At 36.2% G+C, this 19,436-nt stretch overlaps 1 protein-coding gene across 1 annotated transcript; it reads left to right on the forward strand.

Moving 5' to 3' along the window:
- The first annotated feature begins 1,823 nt into the window (after window positions 1-1,823).
- On the forward strand, window positions 1,824-18,680 carry tesk1b (testis associated actin remodelling kinase 1b). The gene is made up of 11 exons (XM_051900698.1): window positions 1,824-2,012; window positions 2,337-2,779; window positions 8,775-8,896; window positions 10,152-10,200; window positions 11,458-11,604; window positions 11,804-11,886; window positions 14,488-14,578; window positions 15,151-15,234; window positions 15,806-15,892; window positions 16,644-16,746; window positions 17,306-18,680. Exons 2-11 carry the CDS (start codon window positions 2,579-2,581, stop codon window positions 18,355-18,357), a joined length of 2,019 nt encoding a protein of 672 aa, XP_051756658.1. The 5' UTR covers window positions 1,824-2,012; window positions 2,337-2,578; the 3' UTR covers window positions 18,358-18,680.
- Window positions 18,681-19,436: the final 756 nt, after the last annotated feature.

The following is a 19,436-nucleotide window of genomic DNA, read 5'->3' on the forward strand; positions in this document are numbered from 1 at the left end:
TGCTGGTTCCTGCCTCCTTCTTCTTCCCTGAACTTTTAACATCGTTACAATCAGTTTACCTATATTTCCCCTAGATAAATATTCACATTGAAATGTACATTGCCCAATTATTGCATTGTTTTTAACATTTACATACCTTAGTTTAGTCAACTTGAAATGTGTTGTATTAAGTGACAACTTGGATATGTGTGTTATTAAGTTGTGATAGCTAACTGCAACAATAATTTCTATAGTGTAAAACATGTGTTTTCATATTTTAAGGATGAATGCATGATTAAAAAAGTGTGGACCCCTCTTCTATAGCCCTCAAATTAGATCAGGTTAATCTTAACAGTTACATTTTGCTGATTAGTCTCCTGCCACTAGATGGCAGTACAGAGTGGTATGAGTTTTGGCATACAATACGCGTGCACACACACTATACACAATTTGTACTTTATGTTCTTCTGCATGCAATTCTACACCCATTAACAGCAAGAGGAGCAATTTAATAAGCTCTGTGCGCTCAAGCATTACTAATTTATTCAAGAGGCCAGATGTGTGCTTTATTTACCGTGAGATATGTTCTTGCACTATGACATTCATCAGAATAAGTCAAAAGGTCATATACATTACGAAGCCAAAGTGTGACTAAAAACATCGACGTAAACGTTTTCAAATTGATTTTATTATATATTTTGTGAATTATATTATTTTTTAAATTGGTGTGTCCGACGTGCAATAAACTTAAAAGAACTGAAGGGTGTCCAATACTGTCGCCAAAACTAAAAGCATTTTTAAAGCTCATAAATAACTCAACATTATCTTGCTCAATAATTCATACATCATAGATTTGATAGCATGGTGTTGTCTTCGTATAAAGTTTCTGAAAGCTCTGTAGGCGAGTTTGTCGTGAAATAACACAAGACAGTAGCTACTGGGCGGTCTACATGTTGCACTGAAATGTTATAATCCCCGGTATGTAGTTTTATGTTAAAAGTTGAAAAAAAAAAAAAAAAAGTCGCCCTATTTAAAATTAAAATGAATTCCCGTCTGGCCTAGGGAGTCGTCTTCATACGAATAAGAATATTGCTAAAATGTCCATCATCAGATCAATGACCAATAGTGCCGAGTTAGGGTAAAAGATAGGGGACAGACGATGGGCTATTTGTTGCATCACTGTCTGTATGACTGAGCTCATGAATATTAATGAGTTGGCACTGGCGGTGCACATCTAACATCAAGAAATGATCAAAAACAATACATATATATAAAAAAAATTAAACAATTGTACTTGTAAATAGTGCATCGACTTTCTTTTTTTTCTTTCTTTTTCTTTTTTTGGGGGGGGACTATTGGCAAAGACTCTAACGAACAGTTGATCACTGGGCGGTACAATAAAACATGACAGGTAGCCTACTTATGTATCAAGTTAATTTGCATATCAAAAATATCACAAAAGATCTTAGTGTTATTGACGTTTATAGCTAATTATGTTAGTGGCGCCAAAATTGCCATTACCAAAAGACGATTCTCGACAGATTGAGCTCGATGCATTTAATAATAAGTTTATTTTTTAAAAAGCCTATTTCTTCTTTGAAATGATTAAAATCTAATATAGTATAATTCGCACACTTGTTTGAAATAATATTAAGTTCTAAAACTTGCGAATTACAGCCTAAATAAAAAAAAGTGCTTTTTTTTTGCGAGCCAACAGAGGTGCATCTATACAAAACGAGCATGTGAGCTAAAAGTGGCAGTGCGCGCGCCCCTGCAGGTGAGCTGCCGTTGCTGCTGCTGGACCCGCCCAGGTGAGTCGCTTCCAATAAGAGCTCAAACTCAGTCTGCACACATTTCCTGCGACTTACATACACAGATGCCAGTAGGGGCTAGGGCTTCCCTGTTTAGTCGCTTTCAAAATGAAACACGAGGGGAGTTAAGAAGACGCATACAAGAATTTTAGGATATTTACAAGAGACTGAAAACTGGTGGTGAAGCGAAGACGATAAGTTTATACCTGTAGAGTAGCGCAGGTAAGCTGGGTATACGATAAACGACATGGTGGTAAATGTAAGATATTAATTGCAACAGTGTTACTTTAAAATAAAAAATAATGGTATAAAACTGTGTTTTATTAGTCGCGACAGCGCGTATGGGCTCACTTTTTTATGTATCATTTATTATCCGCAGTCTGACTGTAGCGGAAGATGCCGCTGTACACTATCATTTACACTAGTCCAACTTCACCAAAACATGCTGACTGCAAGACTTGCTCTTGCGAACTCACTTTAAGCAGATAATGATCAGAATAAACAGAACTGTCGCTGACATAGATTCTCATTTCTTGTCTGAAACAGGAATGTGATACATTACTGAAAATGAGGCCAGATATCAGTATGGAGGAAGCGACGCACGAGACCTGAAGATCGGTCACGCGCCGGACGCGCAACGGGGATTGCGTGTAGCTCGTCTCAACTTGATCGAAAGGCGGGACACTATTTTTTTTATTGTCAAACAATTAGTGACCTCGAAACTGCAGTGTCGCGTGAGCGTCAGAGATATGTAAACGCTCGTGGTGGAATTTAGAGTGCGCGAGACAATGTCATCCGGGACCATCGTTATGGACCAAGATGACTTGGACCCGGAGGCTTCGGATTCTCTTATCCACGGGATTCACGGAGCGCACCGGGCCAGGCCGTCCTCTTACCGGGCTCTGCGCAGCGCCGTGTCCAGCCTGGCGCGAATAGATGACTTTATCTGCGAGAAGATCGGCTCAGGTTTCTTCTCAGAGGTTTTCAAGGTAAATATTTATATCATGCCATTTGATTGATGATGCTTTTTGCACATTTCACGTGCTGCATCTCCAGCACAATGTTTATATAAATGAACACTACACGTAAACAAATGTTTGTTGTTGGATCATTTTTGTTATGAAGCATGTTTGTTTATCATACAGTATATATCTTATTTTTAGACTTAATATATTGAAAGGATGTCATTTTTGCCTTTTCTCTTTCCACCCTCTCAGTCTTATATAGTACTAATATAAATATTAATATCTGTAATATTTAATGTAATATCAAACGCCAAGATTTAAATTAAATGCATTTATTCATGTGTTGTAGTATTAGTTGGCTTGTCTACAGTAATATTATGTTTGATAAAATTACTGAAATCTGCTTTATTAATAACCTTAGGCTAACCCTTTGCAATGACAAATTCTACTTTTTTATTTCCATTCTGTTACTTTCAATCATATTCATTTTTTTTTTTTTTCAGTTTTGTAAATGTAGTTAGGTACATAACAAAAGGTATACATAACAGAAATTATCCTGTTATCAAGTGACATTTGGCAACTAACCATCTTTTCACTTCAAGTGCTGTATGCGTCCAGGTTTTGTAGCCCTGTTAATTTATAGTCCATTTTACACTCTCAAAATGACTGATAAGACAGACAACCAATTTATGAACGTCTTTGCGAAATTCAGATGATAACAGTCATTCTGGCTGTTCTCTTCCTGCTAGAGAAAAGGGGTCCTGACCTGTGTAAGGACAGTAGGTCTGTGTTGGTGTGAAAGTGGATACCCGTTGACAAGGTGCGCAGGTGTGCTGGAAACTCAACTCCTGTGTTTGTGTGCGTGCATGTGAGACAGAGACTGACAGAGAGAGAAGAGACCTAATTAGCATCCCTCATAGTTCACCCTGTCAGCCAATTTACTGACCAGACACCAAATATGGCAATAACTTCCTGCCGGTTATTGCCTGGAAGAATGTCACTGCTGATTAGGTCAATATATATGCAAATATGTGGTGGGTGCTATTTATTTCAGTTTGTAGTGCAAGGGTTATGAACGATGTAAATGCGACATTTATAATTATGTACAACCTCGGCTAATAGTCCACAGTTATAAAAATAATTTGTTTGTTTTTAATAGATTCATTACATAATGGCCTTCAACAATACTATTGAGCAACCTTGCAGTGTCTATACTTGTCGTGACAGATCCTTCAGTTGCTGTTTTTTTTTTTTTTTTCCAAAGACTTTGCAGACTGTCAACAGTAAGGACTTGCACTTAAGTGAAAAATGTTTCTTTCATTCTCTCCTAATTAGCTTGTCAGAAAATCCTTTCTTGCATCGGTTCAGATAATTGCTTGGTTGATATTTCATCAGTTCTGCAGGGGAAAAATCATTGCTCACTCATTACATTCCTCTCCTAACTACTGCAGTTCTCTGCCTTTTTCTGCCTACCTTGATAAAATCAAAACAAGTGATGGAAGACGAGAGAATTTTGTGTTTCTCTTGGTTTGATACTCACCTCATTGTGGGATCAGCACAGTAGGCTTTCTCCTTTCAAGCTGTGCCAAGACAAAGTAGCTATTTATGTGAGATTCCTCTACATGAATCTGATGGCGGTGGAGAGCAAGAATTAAGTTTTTTTTCATGTTTTTTCAGAGTTTTTTCATGTCTGCCTTTATAACTTGCAAAAAGAATCATTCAGCATGGTTTATTTGTTTTAAAACCCCTGTATGGAAAATATAAAAAGGCTCCAAACAGTATTTGGACACTTAAAAATACATAATTGTCAATGCATTAGATTAAAATATATCAAACCAAGTACCATTTGTTTATAAATTGCAAAACATTTTGGAAAGCTTAAGTTGCAAATGATAAAACATTCACGTTACATTTACATTTGCAGCTGACATACGCTTATATCCAAAGCAACTCCAATGTACAGTATATATTGTGTCAGCATATGCATTCACTGAGAAGCAAACCTATGAAACTGTTGTTGCTAGCACCATGTTCTACTGGATAAACTCAGGATATGCAATAAGAAAAGGGAAGGAAAGGTATAGCATCACTTGTTTTTAGATGACACATGGTGTGGTGTTAAGTGCCCAAACACTTTGGGGCCACTCAGTGATATAGCTTTCTTATTAGACTAATAACAACGCAGAGTTCTCAGTGGAGATTTGGGTTCTATTTTTGATACCTTTACATTTGAGCTTCGTGTTGAGGTCCCTGTATCGAGTGTGCTCATTAAGTGTTAGTGTGTTCCTGAAATACAGTAATAAGTCTGGAGACTGCACACTGTTTGACAAAAGGGTGATGTCACGGTAACGCGTCTTGGGTTCCGTAATTAGAAAAGACGCTCATCGATGGCATCTGGTTCCCTCTTGGTGTCACGCGTTTTAAAAATGGGCTCACTTCCATTAAATATAGATATGAGGAGTGTGGTTAAAAGTACACACTGGCAGTGGAGTTTGAGTGGAAGAGGATTTGTGAACTGATGGTTAAAGACATGTTCTGATTGGCTGGATGGTTTGAGGTTGTAAACAATTTGCAAGCTAGTTTTGACATGATTTCGAAAGCTTGAATTTACAACACAAAGTCCCCCTTTGGTGCTTCTCTTTTGCATTCTCGCTCTCCTTTTTTCTCTTTCTATTCTTGTTTCTCAGTGTCTCTTACTAGTCAGAGCATGCATGAATGTCAAGCTCCATTGCTGCCTCAGAGCTCTTGCACGTTTGTTTGAGTTTGCGTATGTTTTAAATATCAGTTTAAACATCAGTGCAGTCTGAACAATTTGAAGTCTACTTGTGAATGCATTTTCATGCATTTTGCAGGTGTGTGCTTGTGATTATTAAACTTAGGTTATAGGGTGGTTAAAGATTTCTGCTCGTAACCCTAAAGCTCTAGGTAGAAGCTTATCTTCTGTATTGACATTGTATTGTAACTTTAAATGTCCTTACATTAAATGTTTTCACTTTAAATCAAATGAAGGGGTACACGATATATATATCTGTACCATATCTATGCTATTTGTTATCTATAATTATCTCTAATAAATAATATTGTGTGTAATACAGTAATAAGTGTTAAAGATTAACTATTTTACCTTTTTTTTTTTTTTTTTCTTTTGATTGACTTATCCAACACTCAGCTAATCTATATATCAAAATACGAAATGAGTATGCACGATGAAATGTCAGATATAGATATTATACATGCATGCATACATAAATGTAATCTTAAAATGAATATCCGTTTTTCTTACAGAACATTATAATATTAAGATGCCTAAATTCACGCATTTAAAACTGTTGATCTTAGTTTTTAGTGTTTTTGTAATGTCTGCTATTTATTGATTATCTGCCATAGCATTAAAAAATATTGGCTTCTAGGTATTGCCAGAACTTTAATATCAGTGCATCCTTAATAAAAAGTGTATGCTAAATGCCACATAGCTAACAGAGCTAAACTGGTTGTCAATGCCAGTGTTTGTCTCCGTATGAATGTTATTTGAATGTACAACATAAAGTGCAGACTCATGGTAAGGATCATTTTATAAAAGATGTAAGCTGTGAAGAGGGAAAATGTTTTATGTGTCTGATAATGTTTTAGGGCCTGTTAAGTGCTCTATGGGGCACTTTTAACTGTCTTTCTGGCAGTGTGCATGTAGTGTGAGAGTGGGTGGTAATGATGCTCTGTTAAGTGCTGTCTAAACTGCAATATGAGAAGTATGCTGATAGAAACTAAATTAGAAATTAAATTCATCACATACGCACTCATCCAAACTCAAACTGTCAGGTATAGTGCACGAGCGTTTGTGTATTTGGGTCCATGGCAGGTATTGCACATGCTCTGATACATTACGTAGTGACAATTATGTAGACAACCCCAGTTTAAATTGTGACTTTTTTTTTTTTTTTTCCCAATCCCACTCACACCTCTTCTCCCTATCAAAAACAAATGCTCTACAGCTAATTTTATATGCATGGATTCTGTCCTCATAGAATTCCACGGAAAGCTCCACAGAATTTCAACAGCTGTCATCCACAAAGCTCTTCCCAACCCCCACCCCTGCTTGTTTAAAGAATTTGGTCAATTGGATACTGCTTTCAGCTACCAGGTTTACAGTAGCATTAGCTTCATTTTACATGTTTTACCATATTAATCCATTCCATATGGAGCTGCATAATCACTTGAAATAAATAGAGAAGTTATAATTTCTGCTGCTGCGGTTAACTGCAGCTTTCCATCGAGCTCTACTCTTGTTGTGTCAAAGGTTTGCATTCAAAATGATCAGCAGTTATGATTTTGTATGATCTTGCAGCCTAAATTAACATTGTAAAAGGTGAAAGTGCACAGATTCCATACTTTTGTTACTTGGGGAAAACAAGACTTTCTCTCAGATCAATTCTCACTGCACAGATATTTTTTATCACAGGATGCTGAAATGCATATTGTTTGTGTTTAGGGCGTCTTCTGTATCCATCCCTGAGAATGCACTGTTTACTTTTGATAAATGCAGTGTACACACACCCTCAGATGTGTGAGCAATCGTACACTCTCCATCATTCTAGCTGCAGGGCTGAGCTATATCAGATAATTTATGGATTTTAAAGTTTCCAGCTATTGATCTTTTTGAGACTTGCAAAAGCAGATAATGGGGCTCATTGTTATTATGATATCTTGGCTCGCATGCTTTGGTGCTGCAGGCAAGTTCAGCCAGCCAGATGGCACAGCACAGGTTTGGGTGTCATCAATCAGGGATGGGTTTCTGCCTTTGCTTGATTAGATTATCATATTGCTTTTGTATAGACATTCAAAGATGAAGAACACACTTGAAGTTTGGATGCGGAGAGTTTCAGTCCTTGAGGGGAAATTCTTGCTCTGGGTTATTTAATATCTTTTCTTTTTCTTTTTGTGGAAATATCTTGGTCATTGAGGGGACATGTTTTGACAACATTAGAGTTAGTCAATAGCATACTATTTTAATTTATAGTGATGAAACTAGACGCATGTTTTTCTGCTAATGGACACTTACGAATTTATCCTCTAGCGCAAGTCTCCTAATTGAGAACCTGCTGAGTCGGACAATGTCTCGCCCCTTATAAACACTATCATTTGGGAATAAGTGCTTTACTAACCTGCTGCGCAGCAGTAACCAGACGAACCCCAGAGTCCAGACAATGCCTTTGAATATGCTTTAATCATGGCCATGAGGATCTCAGACCAATTTCAGAGAAATCCCCCCTGACCAAAAGAGTACAAAGTTTTTATAGAATAAGTGTATGGCAAAGGGGAAATGATTCATTACATTAGTTTCTCTAATATGATTGGTTTTTCTTATGTTAAAAAAAAAAAAAAAAAAAAAAAAGGTCCAAAGGATCTTGATTTGTACTGTTATGTTACTTGATGTTAGTCTTTTTTGACCTTTTGTACAAAGGAGTTTACACAGTCAGCATCACAAATGTGGCTATATTTGATTAGAGATGTACAAACAGTACACAATTTTAAATCTTTATTGAAAAAGTTTCATGTAACTTAATTTGTTTTGAAAATTTTAACTGAAATTTTATTTCTAAATTTTAAATGTAACATTTTCGACTCAACGATATATTCTCCTGAGTGCAGATAATGTCTCCTGCAGCCAGGGACTTTGAAGTCTGGGATGAATCAGAAAGCTGTGTGTGTGTGTGTGTGTGTGTGTGTGTGTGTGTGTGTGTGTGTGTGTGTGTGTGTGTGTGTGTGTGTGTGTGTGTGTGTGTGTGTGTGTGTGTGTGTGTGTGTGTGTGTGTGTGTGTGTGTGTGTGTGAGGAAGAGATAGAAAAGGGCCAGAGATCTCTGTCCAGCTGCCCCAGACATGAATAGACCTCCAAAGTCTGTCTGTGACACAAGTGTTTTTTTTTTTCTCTCTCTCTCTCTCTCTCTCTCTCTCTCTCTCTCTCTCTCTCTCTCTCTTTCTCTTTCTCTTTCTCTTTCTCTTTCTTTCTCTCTTTCTCTGAAGGTGCAGCATCGTATCACCGGGCAGGTGATGGCTCTGAAGATGAACACCATGGCCAGTAACAGAGCCAACATGCTGAAGGAGGTACAGCTGATGAACCGCCTCAGACATCCCAACATACTCAGGTCTGCAACACCTACATCTACATTCTCTGACAACATCTACATTCTCTGACTACATTCTCTGACAACACCACATACTGGTGTGGATTAACCATTACAGAAACATAAAAAATGATTTTGGTAATCACCAATACTGTTAAAATTGTAATATTTGGTTGTTTAAAATTGTAATATTTCACATTATCTGTATTTTTGGTCAAATAAATGCAGCCTTGTTGAGCATGAGACTTAATTCAGAAACATTAAAAAAATCTTACCGGCCCCAAACTTTTGAATGGTAATGTATATTTTAAATGTATATCGAACAAATATCGAAACATAAACCCTTATGCATATATCTTAATACTTTAGTTCTTTTAGTTGTGATAATTCAAAATTAAATTGCATAATTATTTATGCCAAACATTAAGTATATAATAATTAAAAGTGCTGTAATCAATTTTAGCCATTTTTAGCCAAGTTTTGTAAAGCTTGGCCACTGAGTTTGATTAAACCCCATTGCTTCAAGCACAATCATTATAACATTATTACCATCTGATACCCTCTGTACCATGGTACCACCTCAGTACATGTGTTGTGAGAGTTAATTGGTAAATAAAATCACCAGTCTCTGGTCTAATGGCTCTTCACTCTCATGTTTACTAACACAGCCTAAAGTCAGGGTGGAAAGAGAGTTTCCAACTAGATGTTAGTTCATTTTGAATTAGTGTTCAGTTGAATAATTCATTAATTTATTTCCGAATTCTCATTTAGAAGTTTTATCCATTCTTGCCTCTAGAATGGAAAAAATGTTTTGTTTTAAATCCAGCTTACCTAGAGGACAAAGTGCTGTTGGGTAACAAACACTGCATTGTATGAGAACATGAATATTGATGTCACAGGATGGCGGCTTTTGTCTTGGTCATGCCTCCATAACTTGAGCCACTGTTTATATAGAGTAAAATATTTAATTGGAAGCTGATGAGTAGATGTTTGTTTGTATATTTATCTTAAACAAATCCCCACATCAATGGTGTCTTTGTTTATATGTGCCAGGGCAAAAAGTCTAGGTTTTTTGTCTGCTTAACCTGCACCAGCTTGTGTGGTCTTGTGAGAGAGAGTGTGTTTACATGCATGCTTAAGATTGCCTTCAAAATGCAGGTGTTCCAGCTCACATTCTTGAGATGGGTCACTCCTGAAGGAACTTGTTGGTGCCTTCTTTTTTGTTTTTCCAACACCCTTACCCTGTTTCTCTGTGTGTGTGTGTGTGTCCCATCAGGTTTGTGGGAGTTTGTGTACATGAGGGACACCTTCATGCCCTGACAGAGGTAAGGTAGTGAGAGTTGTAATACACACAGATACACTAATGTAGCGATAATCTATTGCTGAGGGAAAAAACATCTTTTAATAATTGATTTACAATACCATTCAAAAAGTGTTATTTTATAAAAAACAAAACAAAAAAAAAACAGTAAAATCAGTAGTATTTTTTTTTTTTTTTTTAATTTAAAATGACTGTTTTCTGTATCAATACATAAAAATGTAATTTATTCCTGTGATATAGTTAGCATCTCTCTTGCTTCATATACTGCAAAGGTTATGTGTGATGCTGCTTTAGAATTTGTTTGAAGCAAGATATCTTAGGAGACATTTTGGAACAGCCTTGATTTTTGGGATGGAACCCCTGAATACTCCCTAAATAGCCTAAATAATTTTTTTTCTTAGGAATTACTTCCTTTTATACCAGTGTAATATGCAGAGACAACTAATAAGCAAGACATTCATTGGTTGACTTTTGAAGTACAGTAGTATCCAAAAGTGATGTCCGGAGGGGATATTTATTTTTAATGACCCTACAAGTTTGATCAAACCATCAAAATATGAGGAAAATATTTTATATTTTTCAAACATAAATTTATCTGACACAATTATTTGGCAAAAACTACAGCTACCAGTTTTATTTTACTATATAAAATGTTTGTTTGAATTTTGTATGAAAAAATGTTTTTATGTTTATATGACAGCCTGGTCAAAAGTTATGTCCACACAATTAAGCATGTTTCATTGTGTAAACACAAATAAAACAGTTGACTCCAAGCACAACTACAAAATATGCTTACAAAATCTTGCATTTTTAATAATATTTGAATAAAGGGTGAAAATGTCCATTTTTCTTGGATGGACATCACTTTTGGCCACTACTGTATAACTTGTAAACAGTTTTCAAAACCATTTTAGCTGAAATGCAGGTGATGTAACTTGAACATGACGACACGCAGGGTGATGTGCATGGTTAATATTAAACATTCAGTTTGAAGCACCTGCTAATCAGTTGATAGCATTGTCATTTTTCTTATTGAAGTAGCAATATCCCACGTATAGTTTCATTACATAATGACTAGATTGACATATAGTGGAAGTTGTGCAGAGGTGTTGGAGTGTTTGGGGATAGTTTAAAATCTATTATTCAGTTCAAGTTCATTTTAGACTCTTATGACTCAGAAATTACATATTTCAAATTTAACATCAGGTAATTCTATATAAGATCCCTCCCTAAAGAAATGTTTGACCTCTGTCTATTGTAGTACATTAATGGCGGTAACCTGGAGCAGCTGCTGAACAGTGACGTGTTCCTGTCCTGGTCTGTGAGAATAAACCTCAGTCTGGACATTGCCAGAGGACTGCAGTACCTTCACAGCAAGGGCATATTTCACAGAGACCTTACGTCAAAGGTACACACACTGGAAAGCCGTTTATTACAGAGACTTTGTGTCAAAGGTACACATGCTCACAAGTGTATATTCCGGAGATTCATACTGTACACAACACAGCCATGTTAAGCAAATTTTTCTGTGAGATAATAAACACAAATACACGATAAGGACATACAAATGTCCATCTTTCTCTCTGAATGTGTTTTTTGTTTTATAGAACTGTCTGGTACGCTGGGAGAACGGGCAGTGCAGTGCCGTGGTGGGGGACTTTGGCCTGGCAGAGAAAATTCCTGATCACAGGTCAGTAAATTGCATCGTCATAACTCAAGAGATAAGATTAGATATACTCTTCCAGAAAGGGAGATGGAGGCAGCCAAGGACTGATTGATGAGCTTCCATTTTCCCATGAAGCACTTGTATGTGTAGATGGAGAGTAAATGATTAAGAGCATGTGATGTAGTCAGCACATCTTCAGGATAGTGCCGCCTCTGCACATCCAGCCCAGTCATGGCCTGTTGTTGTTTCAGTAGATGTGTACACAGTGCTACACGTGTAAATGAAATAGATGTTAAATACCTAAGATATGCTTGAGTTATGATGTTGACTTTTACCCTTAATGGCCCAAGTATCTGTTCACACATGATGCAAAGTTAATGCAGGCATACACACATACATTTCATGTAGAATCACACTGTTACTCCCAAAAAATACTTTAGTTTTTGTTTCACTGCATATGCAGTTTCAAGTTAAATGATGTTCATAAGATTAAAGGCAAATGAAACACACCCATTAAACCCAACTGAGGTATCACATGACATGACACATAAGGTGTTAAACTCATGACAGACACTAAAGTACAAATAACTTCTATATATTAAAATAATATATAATTTCTACATATTAAAAAATATTTACACATCAGTAATGCATATTATAGTATTTAAATTCCTAAAGAACAAATGATTATCAAATACCAAATGCACTACAGTTCTTTTATTCAGCAAGGACATATTAAATTGATTAAAAGTGACCATAAACGTAACAATAACTTATATTTGAGAGCAGAGCTTTGTACTTTAAGTCTCTGTTCAACTTTCCTTTTAATATGATGTCTCATATTATCTAATGGGCTAGCTAATGTGTAAAACCAGAGAGCCATTTCTTTTCTGCCTTGACCACCACAGTGTCTTTTGTAAGAGAATGACAATGTTCAGAATAGCATACTACTCTTATTTTACAGTGTCTATATAGTGTGTATATTTACTGTGCATGGTGTGCAATTACACTACTGTTCAAAAGTTTGAGGTCGGTTAGATTTAAAAAAAGAAAAAAAAGAAAAGGTTTTTGAAAAGTCTCTTGTGCTCACCAAGGCTGCATTTATTTGTTCAAAAACACAGTAAAAACAGTAATACTGTGAAATATTACTACAGTTTAAAATAACTGTTTTCTATTTCAATATACTTTAAAATGTAATTTATTCCTATGATGGTACAGCTGAATTTTCAGCATCATTACTCCAGTCTTCAGTGTCGCATGATCCTTCAGAAATCATTCTAATATGCAGATTTGGTGCTCAAGACATATTTCTGTTATTGTTATTATTGATATCAGTTATGAAAACAGTTGTGCTGCTTAATATTTTTGTGGAAATTATGATGTATATTTTTTTCAGGTTTATTTGATGAATAGAAAGTTCAACGACAGCATTTATTTGAAATAGAAATCTTTTGTAACATTATAAATGTCTTTACTGTCACATTTGATCAAATTAATGTCTTCTTGCTGAATAAATGTATTAATTTCTCCCTAAAAAAACCTTACTGACTCCACACTTTAATGGTTGTGTGTAGAGTTTACTGTAGTACTGTATCCCACAATACAATGGGCTTGACTTGACCGTCTCTTTCCAATATTATGAATGAACTAGAAATATGCTTTCTTGACTGACCATTTTATTAAAAATCAAATGTTTAGATATTTATTTACAAAAAAATTAATTTAAAAATTCAAACAAGTTGTACTAACCAGATGTTAATTAGATGCCACTTGCTGAATTAAACATGCAGCAAGATGAGTGTTTGAGATTAAATGTTTATCATGGAATAATGCCTTCAGTTTTGCTTACCAATTTGAAATGAGTATAAAGTATATAAAGTTAGTAAGGCTAGTGTTCCATTCTGAACATATCCAGTGTGTGTACATGTGATGTCAAAGTCATCAGGGACTTGTTTCTGCCCCTGTATTTATGCTTATTTCATGGTGACATTGTAAGTGTGTGTGTGAGAGAGAGAGAGCGAGAGAGCGAGAAGAGTTACAGTTGAGCTTAATGCTATTTTTCTTAACGTTGGTATTTGTTTAAACGTTATGTAATGCATATTTTTGCTTGCTTGCAAATGCTTCATGTTTACATGTAAAACCACGGGTGTTTGTACATGTGAAGAAGACTGAGCAGATTGCTAAATGAAGGCTTTTTGGAAAGCTCTCCTAAAAAGGACAAAGTATTTCAGCAGTTTGCTGCAGTAGATTCCCTCACTCTGGCTAACCCACTTCCCCAAATGGTGTTTACACTGCGGTACATTACTTAATTTATCTCTCTCTTCTCTTGTCTCCACTCTTCCCCTCTCAGTCTATTTATGCCAGTACACAGCCCCAGACCAAAATAAAACTAAGGAAGTGTCTCTCAGCAGTGTATGAGTGTGCCAGCTATAATTAAGATCTCACAAGACCTTGTTTTGTTTTATTTTTATACACGCATGCACACATAATCATGCTGTGGGTTAATGGACTAGGGGTTTATGGGTGTTAAATGTTGAAATGTTGAGTAATTATAAAAAGATTAACAGAACTTGTAGGTTCACTTTAAGAAAATAATTTTCCTGTTTTCCCTTTGGCTGTTTTCAGTGATGAGGCAGGGAAAGAGAGCTTGGCTGTCGTCGGCTCCCCCTACTGGATGGCTCCGGAGGTGCTCAGAGGAGAATGCTACAACGAAAAGGTCGAACACCATATGATTGATTACCCAGATACAGGCCAGAGTCCTTTTAAATGACTGTTTCACCCACATTACTTATCAGATTACTGTTATTTCACAATATCAAATGCAAAGTTAGTGCCATTATCCTCTTTGGTTGAGAATAATGTTTTATTAAGTTTATTGTAATGTAAAGGTTTTTAGAGACTTAAAGGGGCAGTTCATCCAAAAATAAACAAAAATTCTGTCATTAATTACTCACCCTCATGTTGTTCCAAACCTGTAAGACTTTCATTCAAATTCAGAACACAAATGAAGATCTTTTTGATGAAATATGAGAGAACTTTCTGTCCCTCCATAGACAGCTACGCACTTTAATGCTTACAATCTCTTTATGAACTTTTTGAAGCATCAAAGTGGTAGTTGCATAGCTGTCTATGGAGGGACAGAAAGCTTTCAGATCAAAAATATCTTAATTTGTGTTCCAAAGATGAACAAAAGTCTTATGGGTTTGGGATAACATGAGAGTGAGTAATTAATGACATAATTTTAATTTTTGGGTGAACTAACCATTTAAAACACTTTGTTTTGTACAGGTGGATGTATTTGCCTACGGAATCATTCTCTGTGAGATTATTGGTCGGATACAGGCGGATCCTGACTTCCTCCCACGGACAGAGGTGAAAAACTGAACATACAGCATCTTATAAGCTCATATCAAATGCTTTCACAATTGAGAAGATTAACTATTTTAGAACTTTTTTTTGTATTTAATTTAATGTATTTTAATGTTAAGGCAAGTATGTTTTCTGCTGAATGCTATTATTCTGAAATTTCTGATAAAGTATTTTATTGGTCTATATCGGTTTGGTTCACCCTTCCACCTAGTCTACAAATGTCAAGCCAACTCCTGTCACCATCTCATGTACTCACTCAATTTATGAATGTGGATCATAGTTTATGTGAGATAACAGCTCTGGCAATAAAGCAGTGCATTATGCTGAGCATACAAGGGTGTCTAATCATGCTGATAAGTTTAATCATTCTTTGCTAGTAATTTAATAATAGTTTTTTAGTCATGTTATTTCATAGAAATCATTGTTTGATTACTTTTTAAAACCAAACACTAAACCAATTATTGTCAGGGTGTTTTATTTCCACAGTACAGCTTGTTTTCCATGCGGTGGTAATATACAGCTGTGTATCAGCTTTTTCTTAACACTGAAATTAGGTGGTGATTCTCTGTTTCAGGACTTCGGTCTGGATGTGGAGGCCTTTCGGCAGATGGTGGAAGACTGTCCACCTCATTTCTTTAACCTCGCAGTCGTCTGCTGCAGTGTAAGACCTCTTATCTACTGTCATGACAGATCACACATTAATATTCATCCTCCTCTGCAGATGCTGACACGTATGTTTACATGCGCTGTTATGTTCAAGGCTACAGCGGGTTTGTGCGTAGTCGAGTAACATTTTTCTTAACTTTTATTTTGCCTGTCCATGACATATTGTGTAATCGAACATTTCAAAGATTAAATTCTGGAGCAAGTTGGAGCAAATTGTAGTCTAACCATATTACATGAGATATCAACATCCGTTGCCATTGGAAAAGCGTAACTGTCAACTTGGATCAGGTGTTCCTCGTAAAACAATCACGTTATAGCTTTAATGGCATTGAATCACTTTGAGTTTTACAACTGTCAATCACTGTTTGAGAATACCATAAAAATGAATGTGTAGTGCCGTAAACGGAATAGTCCATGTCGCAAAATAAGAGTTGTAAACTCCCAATATAGCTCACCCCAAAATAAATAAATATTTAATAGCAAACACATTGAAGATTACTAGAAAGGTAATAAACAACTGCCCATTGTCCCTTTGCCAGTGTACCGCTACAGTTTTCTTTTCTTTTTTTTTCTTTTTTGCTTTCCTTGGGGGCTCACCTTATAAGGCTCTGGTCTAATTCACATGCATAAATGCTGGTTGAAGCCAAGCTACAAAAGAAATATTCAAGTCTGTTAGTCTGACCAATTTTAATCAGAAAGAAAAAGTGTTTACATGACATTTTAAAAATTCTGAATTTTTATCCCAGATGAACCCAGACAGTCGACCCTCATTCACAGAGGTGGTGGCAGAGCTGGAGAAGAGAGTGAGTGATCGAGAGCAGAGTGAATTTATAGAGCCTGATGTAGAGGGTGAGTCAGCATAAACAAAGAAACACTGCAGAGGGAATGTGTTGCCAGAAGGCTTCTTTTTTCTTTTCTTCTATTCACATTTATGTAATTACTTCACATATATACTGTAATGCAAATTCATGTCAGTGAAATCATATAACAGACATAATTTAAATCACATTTATGTTTGCTTTGAGCTTAAAGTTGTTGATACACTTGAAAAAGTTTTTAAACAAGTTAATCAATTTAGTTTTGAATTTTTAGGAGATAAAATTCTTAAATTTTTAGTTTTAGAGCCATATGAAATCTTTTTTTTTTTTTTTTTCCCAAATTGTTTTATTTTCCCCGCATTCCATGTTTTCCGTCTTAATGGCTTTATTAAATTTTAATAATCAAATAAAAAAGAGTGTCTAATCAATTGAATTAATAAAACTTTTCAATTTAATATTTCTTTAGTATTATTAACAATTCCATCTGCATTTTTCACATTACGAAAATCATTAATTTACATTAATTTAATAACTCAAGTATAGTAGTGGTAAAAACTGAGCCTTAAATTGGTTTTTCTCTTCCCTTTCAGACCGGTTGTCAACAAAAACATCGCCTTTGAGTCAAAAGCATTCTCTAGACATTCCTGCCTACCAGCGTCTCTGCCGTAGCAATTCAGACGTGCTTCTCCCTCCGTCCCCTCTCCTGACTCAGACCACACCGATACGTGTCAACCCCTTCTCCCAGCGCCAAGACCTCAACGGCGGCCGCATCAAGCTCTTCGACACCCCCAGCAAGTCTGTTATTTCCCTCACCTTTGCTCTCCCTCCACTTCCTGACCCCAGCAGCCCTGTCTCTGGTGACAAGGGCCCGCCCCATTTTCACAGACGCTGCCAGTCACTGCCCTGCACGCCAGAAGACATCCAGTCTTTACGTGGCACTGGTGACAAGGAGAAATGCGAGAATAATCAAAGTGTTATGGACACAGATGTAAATCCAGTCAATGGAAATATGTTGGACATGGGGAGGGACAGTGTGTTGACCATGAGCAACGAGAGTATTGCTGATCTGCCTAATATTAGTGAGTTTGTTGATGCACCTGTTGAGAATGACAAGAAGGAGAATCTTGAAATGAGAAGTCAAGAAACTGTAGCTGATGACTCTGGTCTCCTGTTAGATCTAGAGTTGATGTCTCCAAACAAATCAATGTTAGAGGAGAATGTTGTGGAGCCTATGGACTGCACCAGCTCTCCTGATACACAAGATGGCGCCGGCGCTACTTCAACCAAACCCTTCTCCAATGGCTGGAGCTCCCCGATCTCCAACGGACCGCCCTCTTTACCTCCGTTACTAGACACGGACAACAACAACAGCACTATCCCTATAAATCGATCTCTGGGATGGGCGGATAACAACTCCAACGGTGCCACTACGCCTCTTACATCTCCAGAACAGGATGAGGTCATATCCTGTCCGGGTTGCTGCCTAGCAGGGATGAGTTTCCCCTCCATTTGCGCACGTGGACCACGGCAAAACCCCTACAAGAACTTGAATGGCGATGCGGCTGGGAAAAGGCTTCTGTGCAAAGCATTGCCGCCCTCGCCCACAGAGCCAAACATTGCTTTGCCTGGCACACGGACATAATTTATACCTGCATGAAGTGCTACATTTAAAAAGCTACTGCTACTGCTTAATGCACTTGAACTGAGATTGAGCTCAAAAATGTCTTTCTGGAGGGAAAAAAAACTCTTATGTATTATTGTTTTGACTAGGTGGATCATTTAGTATTCTGATCTCATGTCCTAGTCCTCTAAACTTGAACACTCCCATAGGTTTTAATGCCTTTCTAATGACACGTTGTTAATATTTTTGTTATTTTTACTATTATTTGAAAGTTTATGAGAATATTTTGAGTGGAGAAAAAATTATGTATTATTTTATCAATGACATTAAATGACATGAGCTAACAGGCTGTGTTGTTTCTTTGGAGGATGTGAGTCACATTATTTGCAATATAGTTACTTTAAGTTATATGCTTATTCTATGCAGTGTGTGATAAATCTGTGCAAGGTATGTAGACATGTATAGTTTAACCTACCATGAATTACAGGGTGTGTTAAATATGTAATATGCCGTATATCAGTAAAGTTTTATGGTAGGTAAGATTTTTTTTTTTTTTTAAAGAAATTAATAATGATGCATTAAATTGATCAAAAAATTGATCAGTAAGGACTTTATTATGGAGGATTTTTTTTTTTTTTTTTTTTTAAATAAATGCTGTCCTTTTGAACTTTCAATTCATCATAGAATCCTGAAAAAATGCATCACTGTTTCCACAAAAATATTAAGACGCACAACTGTCTTCATCATTTTTAATAATAATAAGTGTTTCTTGAGAACCAAATCAGCATATCAGAATGATTTCTGAAGGATCATGTGACGCTGAAGACTGGAGTAGCTATCACAGGAATAAATTAAATGGTAACACTTTACAATAAGGTTCATTAATTAAACATTAGTTAATGTATTAACTAACATGAACTCACCATGAGCAATACATTTGATACTGTATTTACTAATCTTTGTTAACGTTTGTTAATGAAAATACAGTTGTTCATTGTTCATGTTCACAATGCACTAACTAATATTAACAAGATTTTAATAATGTATTAGTAAATGTTGAAATTAACAAAGATTAATAAATGCCTAATAAGTGCAGTTTG

Source organism: Ctenopharyngodon idella, chromosome 7 (assembly GCF_019924925.1).
Source record: "Ctenopharyngodon idella isolate HZGC_01 chromosome 7, HZGC01, whole genome shotgun sequence".
In the NCBI taxonomy this organism is placed as follows: Eukaryota; Metazoa; Chordata; class Actinopteri; order Cypriniformes; family Xenocyprididae; genus Ctenopharyngodon; species Ctenopharyngodon idella.